Source organism: Talaromyces amestolkiae, assembly GCF_001896365.1.
Source record: "Talaromyces amestolkiae strain CIB chromosome Unknown scaffold23.1, whole genome shotgun sequence".
Taxonomy (NCBI): Eukaryota; Fungi; Ascomycota; class Eurotiomycetes; order Eurotiales; family Trichocomaceae; genus Talaromyces; species Talaromyces amestolkiae.
Window position 1 is genome coordinate 120,322 of NW_024468059.1, and position 14,898 is coordinate 135,219.

At 47.5% G+C, this 14,898-nt stretch overlaps 5 protein-coding genes across 5 annotated transcripts; 3 read left to right on the forward strand and 2 right to left on the reverse strand.

The window, feature by feature from the left end:
* Nucleotides 1–999: 999 nt before the first annotated feature.
* BHQ10_009196 (uncharacterized protein) lies at nucleotides 1,000–2,412 on the forward strand (the record flags this gene model as incomplete). The annotated part of the gene is made up of 6 exons (XM_040882085.1): nucleotides 1,000–1,091; nucleotides 1,150–1,216; nucleotides 1,272–1,421; nucleotides 1,473–1,534; nucleotides 1,598–1,895; nucleotides 1,957–2,412. 6 exons carry the CDS (start codon nucleotides 1,000–1,002, stop codon nucleotides 2,410–2,412), a joined length of 1,125 nt encoding a protein of 374 aa, XP_040737698.1.
* A 1,164-nt stretch (nucleotides 2,413–3,576) lies between these two features.
* BHQ10_009197 (uncharacterized protein) lies at nucleotides 3,577–4,968 on the forward strand (the record flags this gene model as incomplete). The annotated part of the gene is made up of 3 exons (XM_040882086.1): nucleotides 3,577–3,780; nucleotides 3,860–4,876; nucleotides 4,933–4,968. 3 exons carry the CDS (start codon nucleotides 3,577–3,579, stop codon nucleotides 4,966–4,968), a joined length of 1,257 nt encoding a protein of 418 aa, XP_040737699.1.
* Nucleotides 4,969–5,367: 399 nt separating this feature from the next.
* Nucleotides 5,368–8,048, reverse strand: BHQ10_009198 (uncharacterized protein; the record flags this gene model as incomplete). The annotated part of the gene is made up of 3 exons (XM_040882087.1): nucleotides 5,368–6,742; nucleotides 6,816–7,522; nucleotides 7,602–8,048. 3 exons carry the CDS (start codon nucleotides 8,046–8,048, stop codon nucleotides 5,368–5,370), a joined length of 2,529 nt encoding a protein of 842 aa, XP_040737700.1.
* A 1,262-nt stretch (nucleotides 8,049–9,310) lies between these two features.
* Nucleotides 9,311–10,516, reverse strand: BHQ10_009199 (uncharacterized protein; the record flags this gene model as incomplete). Its single annotated transcript, XM_040882088.1, has 4 exons — nucleotides 9,311–9,896; nucleotides 9,956–10,025; nucleotides 10,078–10,274; nucleotides 10,338–10,516. The coding sequence occupies 4 exons, from the start codon at nucleotides 10,514–10,516 to the stop codon at nucleotides 9,311–9,313; spliced, it is 1,032 nt and encodes a 343-aa protein (XP_040737701.1).
* Nucleotides 10,517–13,217: 2,701 nt separating this feature from the next.
* On the forward strand, nucleotides 13,218–13,802 carry BHQ10_009200 (uncharacterized protein; the record flags this gene model as incomplete). The annotated part of the gene is made up of 1 exon (XM_040882091.1): nucleotides 13,218–13,802. One exon carries the CDS (start codon nucleotides 13,218–13,220, stop codon nucleotides 13,800–13,802), a length of 585 nt encoding a protein of 194 aa, XP_040737702.1.
* Between the last annotated feature and the right edge of the window lie 1,096 nt (nucleotides 13,803–14,898).

Below are 14,898 nucleotides of genomic sequence, written 5' to 3' on the forward strand. Positions count from 1 at the left end.
GGAGGAGACTGGACTGCGACTGATATCTAATTCAACATACAATACACCGTGGGTTGTGGTAACAGTGACCAGCCATAGTCAAGCGAATATACTGCACGTTCTGGGGAAAAGACAAAGACAAAAGAGAAGAAAATGTACTGAAGAGATACCAGATAGGCCGGATGGACGGATGCAACAGTCAATGCCCTGTTCTGGCTTCGCGCCATGCATGGACGGGAGAAGGAGGCACTCACTCGGCTGCAAGTAGACTAGCGTCATGCTCGTGATTGGCTGTTGTGCAGCCTAGCTTTCCAGGCATCCACTTCGCTGGGTCTTATCTTCGTAAATCGGACACTCGGCACCCCCTACCTACCTTCAATCTTGACCTTCTGGAATGAACCCCTCGCGGAGCTCTATCATTCCCATGGCTCCCACACTTTGTTTGATTCGTTCTGTTGTATGATTAATCTATTCAAGGCCAATTGAAGTCTGGTACCGCGTACCATTCGCTGCAAGTACGCAGCCAGACGCCACACAACGTGATGCTTTGCTAGTGCTCACTTACTTACGTATGCATGAAGTCGGGATCGCGCCTCCTCGAGAACGCTTGCGATTGCAGGAAAATTAGACCTTCGTCGGCGACATAACTGCATTTTCACTCGCTGTTTGAGGGTTTTATCTAGAGTCTCAAGTCAGGCACCATGCTTGGGGTTTAGTGTCGTGCATCCTGACGAAACGTGCGTCTGTTTCGGGCTAGCCTGAAGATAAGCGTTGCTCGCTCAGGCCTCATTTCCACGGTTGACTTTGCTTCCCTGGGCGGACTGAGTTTACCGCATTAAAGCACCATTTCACTCCCTTCCGGGTGGTGGCTTTGGTGTTCTCGTGGGAGACTTTTGGTTTTGCTTCGTTTTTTCTTTCGTTCTCATCATCTGCCATACTCTAAGTAGGCAATCGTGCCGCTGTCGGTTTTCTCGTGTTTACAATATTTGCATATGTCGATCTAAAGAACACCGAGTCACAATGGCCTCCGACGGTGGAGGCAGCCCACACGAGCTGGTGGTGCAGTCATGGATCATGTATACCATTGGCATGATATTATACCTACTCCGACTGTATGCATCACGCCCCGCTTTCTGCGTTGATTCGATAAACCATTCTAACACAGATCAGATATGCCCGGTATGACCGGTTGGGCTTGAAATGGCAAGCAGAAGACTATATCATGTTGCTTGCAATTGTGCGTTCCAATGGCTGTCTTTGCTCATGACCGAACTAATCCCTTGCCGTCACAGGGCTGGTATACTGCGCTGGTCGTCACCAACATCCAACTAGCAGAAGGCGGTGGTGGCACGCTTTATACGCCGGAAGAATACGCCACATTCACACCGCAGGATATCTTGGATAGAGAACAATTTGCTAGGGTCGAGTTTGCGTCGGAGCAGGTGGGATTACCCGTGTGACGAGAGAAAGTCGCAGTGACTGATGAGATACAGTGTATGGTCAATACAATCTGGTTCCTGAAAGCATGCATGCTCATCATCTATTGGCGCATGACGTGAGTGCTAGTCTGTTCTTGTTTTTCGACTGCGTGCGTCTAACGTTGTCTTGTCGGCTACAGTACGAATCTTTTACGACAATTCTGGGTCAAGCTCTGCGCAGGATACACTCTGGCAGGATACATCGCTGTCGAGCTCACACTCTTCCTCAACTGTCGTCCGTTTTCGGGATATTTTACCATCCCGCCGCCTCAGCAACAATGCGCCACGTACTTTAACTACGAAGTTGTTMAAGCCGTATTTAATATCTCCTCCGATTTAGCCATTCTGTTGGTCATCATTCCAACTTTGTGGAAGATGAATATGTCGAACAAAGAGAAAGTGCCCATTGTCGTCATTTTTGGGCTGGGATTCTTCTTGGTATGTTCTACCTAGCGAGAGGCATCGCGTATTGAAGCTTACATGAACGTGTTGTTGGCAGATCGTTTGCGCCATCGTATCCAAGATTTTCACTTTCCGCGACATCTACGACACCTCGTACCAATTCTGGTACCTCCGAGAAGCCTCGGTCGGCATCTACGTTTCCAACCTCCCATATGTCTGGTCCTTCCTCCGCCGCACGATCAAATTCCTCCACTCCACAGCTACCGGAACAAAAAAGAGTTCGCGACAACTATACTACGGCGCCCAGACGGGTGACAACCCCTTCACAGGCCATACCGGGCCCCGAAGTCGGAATTTTTCAGCCATCACATCGAACCACGACGAAACGCATCTGGGTCGCAGCGAGAGCGAAGAACACATCTTTGGCGGTATGGGGACGGAGACGCGGGTGCTGGGCGGTGATGTACACCTTGGCGAAGTCAGTCCGATAAAACAATACAACATTCACAAGACGACTGAGATCCACATTGCCAGCAGCGAAAGCAACGTGTGAGGTTTCTAGGTATGCTTTTTGTATTTTATGGCGCATGTAGACTCGGATATTAATGTTTATGTCTTTCCTTCCCCTCGGTGTTCATTGTCGATGTAGTGTATGTTTATGTCATGGCCACGAAACACGTGCGAACTAAATCTCGGTGATTTGAGTGGGTCTTGTGCAGTCTGGCCTGGAATTGCTTTTTTTTCCTCGCCGTATGTACTATCAACTTCTACTAATACAGTCAAGAAAAACTACTCCCCTTTTTCGTACTAGCCCCCGTCACTTGCAGTTGCAGCCTCAGACCACGTTCCTCGTGCCATTCTCAATTGGTTTTAATTATTTTATTATCCTGCAGATCTTTAAAATCCATGTTGGTCCAAGGTGCAGTTATCGTTGATGTAAACAAACAAGTGAAGCCACTTCTTTTCGGGTATCGTGCTATGCTGTGGTCGTATGCCTGACGGCATCGGTCGGTTTCTGTACGTGCACACAAATTATATAATTACAAGCTGCAGATAATATACCTAGGATACTCATAGTTTAGTATATACAAATAATCTACACACAATTAATGCTCAACTTTAAACTATGCGCCAAGACGATTAAACTAAACCAATCAGAGACTCAGCATTGAGAACATGCTTAGAGTTCTCTTCACGTCGGCGATGTGGTTGGCCAATTGGTTGCGGGCCATATATAGTACTACATAGTACAGTTGCCGAGATTGATACAAATTAACAGCTCTCCACAGGCGGAACAATCGCCTTGTTCGACAGCTTCCATGCCAGCAGGAATAAAATGTCACTGCAACGTTTCTATCGCCGAACATTCAAGATGCTACAACCATCACCATAGTTCAGTGCTGTTTTGATCGTGAGGATTGCCGGTACCTGCTCGACTCGCATGTCGAAATGCGCCCTCATCGCCGAGTCAGGAAGTATCCTGACTACGAATCTCGAAAACGTGGGCGCGACATCTGCGGATGCAAAAGTTTATCGAATGAGCGGATCCAGGCCAAGAGGTCTGATCGCGGCATCCACAAGAATGCTGCAAGTGACATACCAGTAAGGTACCTGCCGGACATATAAAGACGGCCATGTTACCCTCCTCGACGACGTGGACTGGAAGTAGCTGCTCGATTCATCACTGCGGTCATTCAAACACCACACATTCGTCAAGATGTTGTCCCAAACGATGTTGCAAAAGGTCTTGATGGCCATGATGGCCAGCTGCTGCTTGGTTGCTGCTCAGACTACCACTGAACAGTACCCTTCTGCCGCCGAGATTGCGGCTGCTCAGGCTTCCGTCAAGCCTTACTCTCCCACCTCCAACGTGCATGGAAAGGTCTTTAACCGCTTCATTGATATCTGGTTGGAGAACACCGTAAGTATTCTCTGCACCTAGTGTCAGAGCGGGAAGTTATCCGCGACACTTTGCACGAGAAGGGAGCTAATAATTCTAGGACTTGGCCACCGCTGAGATTGAACCTCACCTGGACGAATTGAAGAAGAACGGCATCTTCTTGGACAACTACTGGGCTGTTACTCATCCCTCTGAGCCCAACTACGTTGCCGCCGCTGCTGGTGACCACTTCGGAATGGACAACGACAACTGGTGGCAGATCCCTAACAATGTCTCTACCATTGCCGACCTCTTCGACACCCGCAAGATCTCCTGGAGTGAGTACCAGGAAGGTCTCCCTTACGCTGGTTACCAGGGTTTCCGCTACCCCGAGTCCGGTGCCAACGACTACGTGCGCAAGCACAATCCCCTGGTCATCTTCAACTCCGTGACCGACGATGCTACCCGTCTGCGCCAGATCAAGAACTTCACTAGCTTCTACGATGATCTTGACAACAAGCGTCTTCCCCAATACTCTTTCATCACCCCCAACATGACCAACGACGGCCACGACACCAACATCTCTTTCAGCGGTACCTGGTCTTACAACTTCCTCTCAGACCTTCTCAAGAACGAGTACTTCATGAAGGATACTCTTGTCATGCTCACCTTCGATGAAGGTGGCAACTACACCAACCCCAACTCCGTATACACCCTTCTAGTTGGCGGCGCCGTCCCTAACCACCTCAAGGGAACCACCGACAGCACTTTCTACACTCACTACTCCGTCATTGCTTCTCTCTCCGCCAACTGGGAGCTCCCCTCTCTCGGTCGCTGGGACTGCGGTGCCAACTTGTTGTCCCTCGTTGCTGACAAGGTCAACTACATCAACTACGACGTTGACATGACCAACGCCAACTTGAACACTTCTTACCCTGGTCCTTTGTCCACCAAAAAGTACTCTAGCGCCTGGCCCATTCCTTTGACCAACGGTGCCCAGTGCTCTGGTGCCAATACCGTTCTTCACACCGTTCAGCAGACCTACCAGGGAATGAAGCCTACCTACAATTACACCAGCCCTGTTCCTTATGATAATGTCAGCGGAACTTCCGTTGGTATCAAGTATAGCCGCAAGGGAGTGAGTACACCCTTTTTGAATATTATTTAACCTACATCAGCTGACAAAATTGGCAGGGTGATGGCGAACCCGACTCCTGCGAGACCGATTAAGCGCTTTGTCTAAGCTTGGTCAACTCTTATATCTAATGTCGGGCATGGAACGTCTTGAAAATATTAATTTCTGATATATAATTTGTAATTACTACTCTAGAATGAACACTACGATTATGTTTCGTTCGATCCATAATAGACAAACACTGGCTCAATGCTCGGTTGTAACCCGCAATGGTATTTTTACTTTTGGAATGTGCCGAAATGGCATTACGTGTAATAATAGTGTCAAATTTTGTAAAGAGTCCAAAAGATTGAATAGTGAGGTTTTCATCAACCGGATACCGACGTAAACTTCTTCAGAAAGCAATGCCGTTTCCGCTGAGAGGATTTCCGGGCAAATTGTCAAAAAAAGACTAAACAAAGGGGAGACCACCACGCTTCGACGCCAGATATGTTTCAAGAAAGATTCATACGGACATCATTATCTTCATAAGCCGTATCCACCCCCTCAGACTCACCAGAGACCTCGCCCGTACATATCGGTTCGGCAAAGGGCACGCCAACAGATAAGTCAATATTCCTCCAATCGAGGGGCGATAGCACGTCGCTAGCACCATGCACAAGATGACTGTATGCCTCCGGGAAAGGATCAAATGCCATTTGTCTGGGATACTCACCGTGCTGTTGCACATTGTATGTAGGTTGGTCGGATTCTTGTTGAGCATTTGGCCCACCGCTTTGATTCCGAGATAAAGGATTGCTTTGAGCTGATCCAGACCAGGAGGTGGCGGATGAGCTCATGATAAACCCAAGGCGCCGGAGGAGATCATCATAAAGTAAGAATGCCCGGCGACACGATTCATCGACTCGAGACAAGCCGTGTAACCACCTGTGAGCTTTTAGGCAGGCAGCTTGAACCCGGGCGGCTACTCCAGGGGATGCGAAGCCGTGTTCAGCGTCTTTTGTGTGAGCCGAGCCGGCGGGATCACTGCTGTGGGTGAACATAACCAAAATTGTGCTTGCTTGCATCAGAAAGTGAAGCATGCACCACCAGGGAGATGTGTTATAAACCCAATCAAGATCAGTGTCATCCGGAAAGACCGCGATCAGTGATAGTGCCGCCTGCAGACATCGTTGACTGATGTATGCGTACTCCTTCTCTTTCAAGTCAGCGTATCGTTTGAAAGGAGAATACGGCCGGTATAAGGTAATCCGGGCGCCGTAATAATGTAGCGCTAAAATGGTTTGTTCTTGCGATGATGTTTGCAAATTCAAATCACCGTTCTGGTCGACAAAGCGACATGCAGGAGCAAGGCGAGATAGCCAGTGCTCTAACTTCTCATCATAGAAGCGTATGCGCCGTCTGATGTAGGACTTGTTGGCTTGGTAGCCCTTGGGGGAGAAAAGTTCGTCGATCGCAATGTGTACTATGTGCATTAGATCAACAAGATAGTAAAATTGGAGTCCATGATTAGTTTCAATGTCCTTGAGCCAGAAAGGATCATAGTCGTCATTTCCACTCTCCTGTTCATCCAAGGACCATCTCAGGCGCTCTTTGCGGAGCGTCTCATTGGTTAATAGATCCATCACCTGAGGGCGAGCAAACATGTCCTCCGAGTAAGGTACAGGCGGGTCGACGGAGAACGACGAGCTTCCAATGCACGTAGGTCTTCCTGTCATACGTGCCAAAAGGTTTTCTAGCATGTAGATAGACCACCAAAGTCGAGAGCGGGCTTCTTTAGATCCAGGCTGTAGGTCTGTATCTGTAATCCGCAGATTGACCGCCAATGCCATGGCTGATCGTACTGCAATACCAGAGACTTTCCAGGCCCTGCGTTGTGAAGGCGACGAGTTAGTAGCTCTTACCATTAATGTAGAAGGTAAACTAGAATAGGGTGATTCACCGATTGATCTGCATGGATACCAATAGATATAACGTCACGAGTGCTTCGACCTGTACTTGTTGTAGGTCTGCGTGTTCGACAATCATGTTTTCGTTCACGCTGAGAGATCGCGCACGAGAGAAGAAAATCTCATGGCTGACGCCAGGCGGCATTTTCTCCTGTAGGAACTGGAGTCGCCTGCAACCGATGGCCAGAATCATGTTGAGAATGGCGAGCCATTTCTGACCGGGTCGTGGAGTTCCACTGCCTCCCCAAAGACTCTTGTATTGTTCCAAAAAGAGATCGATACGTACTATGGGAAACAAGGGGTGCGCGGACTTGAAGTAGGACTGCAAAATCCAGTCTACCAGGTTCTTCGGGGGAAATTGGTATGCATCGACGGAGCTGGAGGGGGGCAGTTTCCGATCGTCTAGGAAATAGCTAACAGACATGTGGTTGTCGAGACCCTGAGGAGAGATAGGCTTGCCGAATTGCGTTCTGCCCGCGGCCTCCATGTTGCGATCAGGCGATACTCGGTGTCCGCTATCAGGCTCTAGGTTGCGTAACCAGGCGTGAACGGAGTTTTTGCCCATGAAGCCGGTGGCTCTGGATTCTTCATTTCGGTTGAGGTCCTCGCTTATCGTGTCAGTCCCCTCGATGGAACCAGCGGAGGATGAGGATGAGCTTGAGATGGACGGATTGCGATTCAAAGGATAGGATTCAGTGGGCTGATAGTGATGAAAAATATTAAGATTAGATTCCTGAGTCTTTTACATGACACTTGGCGCAATGTCATAGAGGTCTTACTGTTAATTTTGACTTGATACGTTTGGCGGCACCTGCAGGAACCTCGTGGAGAAGATCTCGCAGGAGATGTTCGTACTGGTCAATTGTACTTTTCAAAGACCTCATCTCCTGCCTATCTCGCACACGCTTAGGGTCTGCATATACGCACTCCGTACCAGCGGAGGCGCAGCCTTGACACAGGGGTCGAGCTCCATCGCACTTGATGCGCCTTTTCCGACAGGCTTCACAGGCGTGCTTTGTTCTGGAGCGGTTCACAGGACCTGGTCGTTGAGACACCCGAGGAATCCATACTTTCTCTCCGGTACCACCAGAGCCTTCCGGTACTGCTCTAGAGCTGCTTGTAGGGGTTTGGGTTTCCTGTCTGCGTGGAGCGCCGGTGGGAGTGCCATCAGCAGTATTACTATTATCTGGGATCGACTCAAGGCTCCTTTGTGAAGAATCAGGCATCACTAGTCAGAATTCGAATGCACCGTTCCCAAATCACAACCTTATTCCCAGGCAGTCAATCCAGCTGGTGGCGACATGCCATCGATCGCCGATCAACCAATTAATCAGAGCTTCAAGTTACGCGCCTTTGTCTTGCAATGGTAACTAACAAACTTTCCAATAGGCGCAGTTAAAGTTGTATTCGACCAGCAATTGTCCGTGCTAGTGGAGGTACCGACAAGGGGTAAGGTATTTGCAAGTAGAGGAAAATTGAGACAATGAGATTGATTCGAACACGAGGAAATATTTTCCAGCCGGTTACGTGGGAGGATATAAATGGTTAGGACTGGTGGGATCAATGAGGGGAAACCGAGAACAATTTTTGCCACCGAGCTTGTATCACAAACATGCATGAAAATTTATAGATTAGGCTGACCATTTGGTAAATAGAAAAAAAAAAAAACAAAACAAAAAAAAGAGGACATAGCTGTCAAAGCTATTGCAGCGGCAACGTCATGGGTGTTACTAGGTACGCACTGATTGATGATCACCGCGGCCCTTGCTGTATCCGTGTACCCCGTATGCCAATCAGAACGGCTGGAAATGCTCGAGTGCCATGCTTTAGTGGCTGTACCGGAAGTAGTTCTTCTGTGGGCCCGACAAGGGTACCAGGGCAAGACCAGGTGCCTCTGTACGAATCATCTTTCTTCTAAGCATACTAGTACCTAGCGATTGTCGCGATCTGTTCGGGCAGTGATTCACGAAGCACTACTTTGATTTCCAGGATTTTGCAAATCACTGCAAGGTGTTGATTATCAATGCTAAGTATCGGTCAGTAGCAGGTTGCTTATTTTCAAAACTTGATCACGTAGTTATTTCATGGACACGACACGTTCAGAACAACTTGCTTGGGTGTCCTCGCAAGCCTTCAAACCTTCCAGATCGCATACGATGTACATACGGTATGCTACGAATCCTTGCGCACGCGCACACGCACACCTTCCTTTCCGTCGCAAACCATTGGCTACTTGCACCTTGTTACATATGAGCTGACCGATTTCGAATTGACTATTAGTTCAATGCGCGCACCTCTCTACAAATGGCAAGAGGTTCACTTTGAAAAGACCAGATGTCCCCGCGGAGCTTCGCGGACCACAAGAAGAAATTGCATTGGGCACCAATCAATCAACAATTGAGCAATTACGAGACACTTCCACATCCACATGATCAATCGGAACAGAATAAATAAAATGCGGTGAAATTCGTTTCTTATCGCGAAATTCTCACTGCTCGGTCTTGGTAGTGACATAAGCGAAGTATTCGCTGCCAGGCGTCGAGCGGTATCCGACCACGTCGTTGTTTTCCACAAATGCTCGAATCCCGATTGTTTCGTCTGGGGTCAATTTGACACCTAATGCGGCCACATTCTCTTCCAAATACTTGATAGACTTGGTCCCGGGATTCGGAATGATGTCCGGGCCTTGATGGAGTAGCCAGGCAAGCGCAAGTTGGGAAGGAGTGCATCCTTTCTGATCAGCAAATGCCTTGAATTGGTTGACAATAGAGAAATTCTTGCTGAAGTTTTCTGGCTGAAACCAAGGAAACCATTTGGCCCGGATATCGCTGTCAGAAAGGGATTCTGGAGTGCATTTTCCCGTGAGCAATCCGCGTGCGAGAGGTGAGAAGCATACAACAGCAATACCCAGCTCGCGACAAGTCTGCAAAACATGGGAGCTGGACTCCTGTTCAATGTCACGCACAAAGGGTGAGTATTCTAACTGGACGGCAGCAACGGGTGCGATCCTGACGGCACGGCGCAGTGTGTCTGAGCCTGCTTCTGACAACCCGATATGTTTGATTTTTCCTTCCCTAATCCGTGTCAACAACTCGGTACAACCAAAAGGACTATCGCGGAAGAGTGCACTTACGACTGCAGTTGTGCCAGAGCTCTCATGGTTTCCTCAATAGGTGTCTCGGGATTGAGACGATGGGCATAGTCTATAAGAGTTAGTGAACTTGGCTGCATGGGTCAAACTTGGCAACGACATACAGAGATCAATCCTATCTGTGTTGAGACGTTTCAAACTTGCTTCGCACTGCTGTCTGCAGTAGTCTGCGGAGCTATTGATTCCCTTGAATTGTAATCCTTCCATCATAATACCGAACTTGGATGCAAGGAAGATCTCCTCTCGTCTCCCAGTATGCTGGAACCATTTTCCTACCAGTTCTTCGGTGTCTCCATAGATGCTAAAACGCCGTTAGCGCCCCTTTGTCAGATGCAAACTAGTCACTTCTTGAATATCAGCTCACTCCGCCGTGTCCCAAAATGTTGAGCCAATCTCAGCAGCTTTGTCCAAAAGTTTGAACAGTCCCTCTTCATCAGGTGCAGTTCCATAAATCCCGGTCAGTCCCATCAAGCCAAAGCCCATAGCCGGGACTTCGGGGCCATCCTTGCCAAGCTTCCGAGTTGGGACACTGCCTTTCGACATGTTGAAAGAGGAACAAAAAAGTCCGACTTGAGTAGTATCGTCAAAGTGATTTGGAATAGTGAAGAGTGGCTAGAGAGTCAATCGATGGTAGATGAACCGCATGAGAGCAGTCCAAATGGCTGAGGACATGGCTCCTACTTATAGCTCGGTGCATCCTGGATCGCTGTAACCAGCACTCAGAAATTTCCACACTTCGTAAGTCTCGATCATGAAGGTATCCCCAACTACTTTTCGCAACTTCGCAACCATGACCCATTACGTATACAAGATATAGATCATAAATAACCAATCAGCTTGTCTAGTTTCCGAATCCTTTGGCGGCAACCAATGGGAGAACAGATCGTCCGAGCCGCCCAATCAACTGTATCAGAGCGACTCCACTTAGATCATGCTTGGCTAAACGGAACCTGCAAAGACACGATCCCATTTGGTTAGTGCGGTTTCATGTTCAAAATCAGTGCCCATGCTGAGCCCCGCTAAAATATGGGTCCATAGATACTTGTGGGTTGTCTCTCATGCTAAGCATCGGCTTAACTCCGGTGGCCTACACGAGACTCTATGCTTACTGTTGATAATGATTTCATTGCAACGAAGGATCTGTGAAGCTTCACCCCCAACAACATGTCACTAACTGCCTGTCATGGCAGACTACCACCCGTCCGACCTTGTCTCTAATCGGCCCCGAAAATCCAAGGTGAAGTCCGGTTGTCGTACATGCAAGTGGGTCAAGCCCAACGCAACAAAGCAATTACAAGTCTAATAAACACACAGACTCAGAAAAGTGAAGTGCGATGAAAATCGCCCCGTGTGTAAGCGTTGTAGTTCGACAGGACGTGTATGTGATGGATATGGAATCTGGGGCGGCGGCGGAAACTTCTACGGCAGTCGGCAAACACAGCTCATCACGCCAACCATTCTCCCATACACCACTCTTCAAAGTCTGAGTTTGGATGAGAAACGAGCTTTCGAATGGTACGAGTGCAGGGTGAAATCGAAGTTACATGGCCTTTTTGTCCTGACCTTTTGGGAGACAGTAGTCATCCAGGCCGCTCTCAGCGAGCCGGCAGTGTTGCATGCCGTTCTCAGTATAAGCCGTGTTCACGAAAATGGAGTACATCTGCATGCAATGCAACAAAGTCAAGATCTTATGCATAGCTTTGTAGGTGACAGAGACTTCATCTTGAAACATTACACGAAAGCGATTGGTTATTTACAACCTCAACTTTGTATCAATGACAGAACATCTGCTCGCCTCGCTCTCATGACATGTTTAACGTTCGTCTGTTTGGAGCTCCTACAAGGCCATTTCAGGACAGCCGTTTTTCACCTTGAATGTGGAAATGGAATTCTACGCGAATCGCTTTGCCAACTACCAACAATAATCGATACTTGGATTCTCGATGTCTTTTCTAGGTTATACATCCAAGTCGCTCTTTTGAACCAGCATCGTCGATATCCCTTAGCCTATACAGCCTACATTTTAAATCCTCGCTGTGCTAATGAGCTATTCCTAAACTTCAATCAAGCTTGGCAACAGCTAGAAGGCATCCTGTTCAGCATACTTGAATTGTCAGCCGATGTCCAAAAGCACCAACCATTTACTTGCTTATCCATCGATTCATACATTCCATTCTCACTGAGGCAGGGACGGATTCAATCCGAACTGGATCTCTGGCTCTACACTTACGAACAATCTAGAGCATTTTTACAGGGTCTGTTTTGGAAAGACATAGAATTATTCGCCTTTCATCTATTGAGCAGCCACCACACAATTGCTCAAATCATGGCAGCTACCTGCCTACGTGACCGTGGTAATGAAACTATATTCGACTTACACGAAGACCAATTTCTGATCGCTATCAGTCACTCGATAGCCCTTGCTAATGTAAAAGAGTCCCGACTCTCGACCGCGGTCGCATCTATGCGCTGCTTTGATATGTCTAGATCCGTCATCGATATTGGTTGGATTTCACCGCTGTATTACGTGGCACTTAAATGTCGTGTACCTCGACTCAGATTGCAAGCTATTCGATTGCTGGAATCGAGCATACACCGAGAAGGGTTTTGGGATGCAAACATCGCGGCGTGCATTGGTCGAAAAGTAATGGAAATTGAAGAAGGGAATATTTATGCACATATAGATACGACCTATGGTTTTGATATACTGGAGTCTCCAACTATGGAGGACTTGTTAATACCGCCATTACCAGATTACTGCCGAGTCCACGATATTGATGTGACTCTACCGGATGGTCCTACAGATAAAATCAGATTATCTTGTCGACAAAAGAGGCTTCACGGGAAATGTAGAGAGATAGTGACAGAATACAACATGCAGCAACGGAGATGGGTCGATCGGTCAGAAGGCAGCTTGCATGGTTTTACATTTCTGTGACATAGAGGCCAAAAGAAGACAGACTCCACTCTCATAGCGAGCAATCCAAAAAACTGAATTGTAAATTCTTTATATGATTTTTGCTCACTTACTGACCTAGTATGCCCTAACGAATCAATAGAACCATCAGCGGGCCGCGCGATCCGCCATTCCCGATGTTGTAAAAATTTCTCATTTCTGCCTAATTCATTGACGTACTGACAGTTTTGCCTCCAACGTACTTTCCAGATAAATTAAGCCTGGGCGGCCTTTGAGAACGGATCTAGAAACATTTTCTACTCACATCCATCTCGGCATGTCGGAAAAATGACTTCAAAAAGACACAAAATCGGTGTAATAGTCGGAAGTCAAAGAGAGCCCCGCGCAGGACTTCAGATTGCGACATTCGTGCAAAATACCCTTCAAGAACTTCAACACTCAGTTGATCTTAACATCATTGATCTCGCTGTCTGGAATCTACCGCTATATAACGAGCCTGGAATCCCATCCCACATCTCCTCGCCCAAGGATTACAAACATGAACATACCCGACAATGGTCAAGCGAAATAGCTTCCTACCAAGCTTTCATATTCGTTACGCCTCAGTACAACTGGGGCTATCCGGCTAGCCTCAAGAATGCAATCGATTATCTCTTCAATGAGTGGAAAGGAAAGCCGGCAATGACTGTAAGCTACGGTGGCCATGGGGGTGGGAGGGCTGCTGAACAATTGAAACAAGTCTGCCAAGGACTGCGGATGCTACCTTTAGACAAAGCGGTTTGTTTGACGTTTCCTGACAAGGACTTTATGGCCAAAGTCGGCCGTGGAGAAGATTTGGGTGCGGCTGAGGTGTTTGATGAGTATAAACTCGAGATTCAGCGGCGCTTCAACGAACTATTGTCCAATTTATAATCAATTGATACTTTGACATCACATCTGACTCGCTTATGCTTTATCCATCAGAAGGTAATTCGATTTCAACATTCCTTCGTTTCAATGCACGAGCAGACTCTTAAAAGCAGGATGCACACTTTCTATCCATAGCCAATATAAATCTCTATCCTTACTTCTGTGTTTCAATATCCTCCACCTCTTTGTTTTGAATATCGCTTTTGTCAGCCACAGTCTCGTCGGCATGTTAATGAGGCGTGATGGTCTTTCCTCAAGATGTGAGGACACCACCAGTGACTCCACACTTTTAGCAAAAAGAAGAGGAATATCCTCAAGTTTGATTCCTTTTGTCTCAGGATAAAAGAAGTACACCATGGGGATGAAGAAGGCATTGAGAACGGCAAAGACGATAAATGTGCGCCAGTCGATGTTAGCTGTAGTGTTCTATTAGTCAGTGGAAAGAATAGATATCCAGAAAGAGCCTTAAACTCACCAAATGCAATTGAGTGATTTTTACAACGGTAAAACAAACATCCAATTCCATCCAGACGCTATAGCTTGCATCTTTGATCTGGTTCGAGTGGCTGTGATTTCTGATGGACAGAGCCGCGGAACTGGAAGTCACCCGATACTATAGACAAGCTGGAAAATAGAAATAAAGGCAGTTGTACTGTAAGCCGCATTGATGGTCTCAAGTGACATCAGAATGTGACACCATGAAGAAGCAAATGCACAAACCGGTTGAGGTGGCAATCAACAGAGTCCGACGTCCGTCATGAGCATAGTCCATTGACTGAAACGTTCTGCCACAAAGTAGCATATTATTGAGCCCACTACATATCCAATATGACAAGAGTGCAGATTGATGTTGTCCTGCATATCAGCGTCGGGGTTGTTGAAGTCCTGGCCAAATCTGTTGTTGGCTCCGATCATACCAGACATGACACCTAAAGTATTGGTTAGTGACCCGCCATATGTATTTTTCGAGACTGCAATCTCCCACCTTGGTCATATCCCAATAACAAAAAAGCCTGACGTGTTGCTACTGTAATGGCACCAACCAGTACCTTGCCCCGGAAGTTATGTTTCCACAACGGCATATTGGTCGACATTTCAA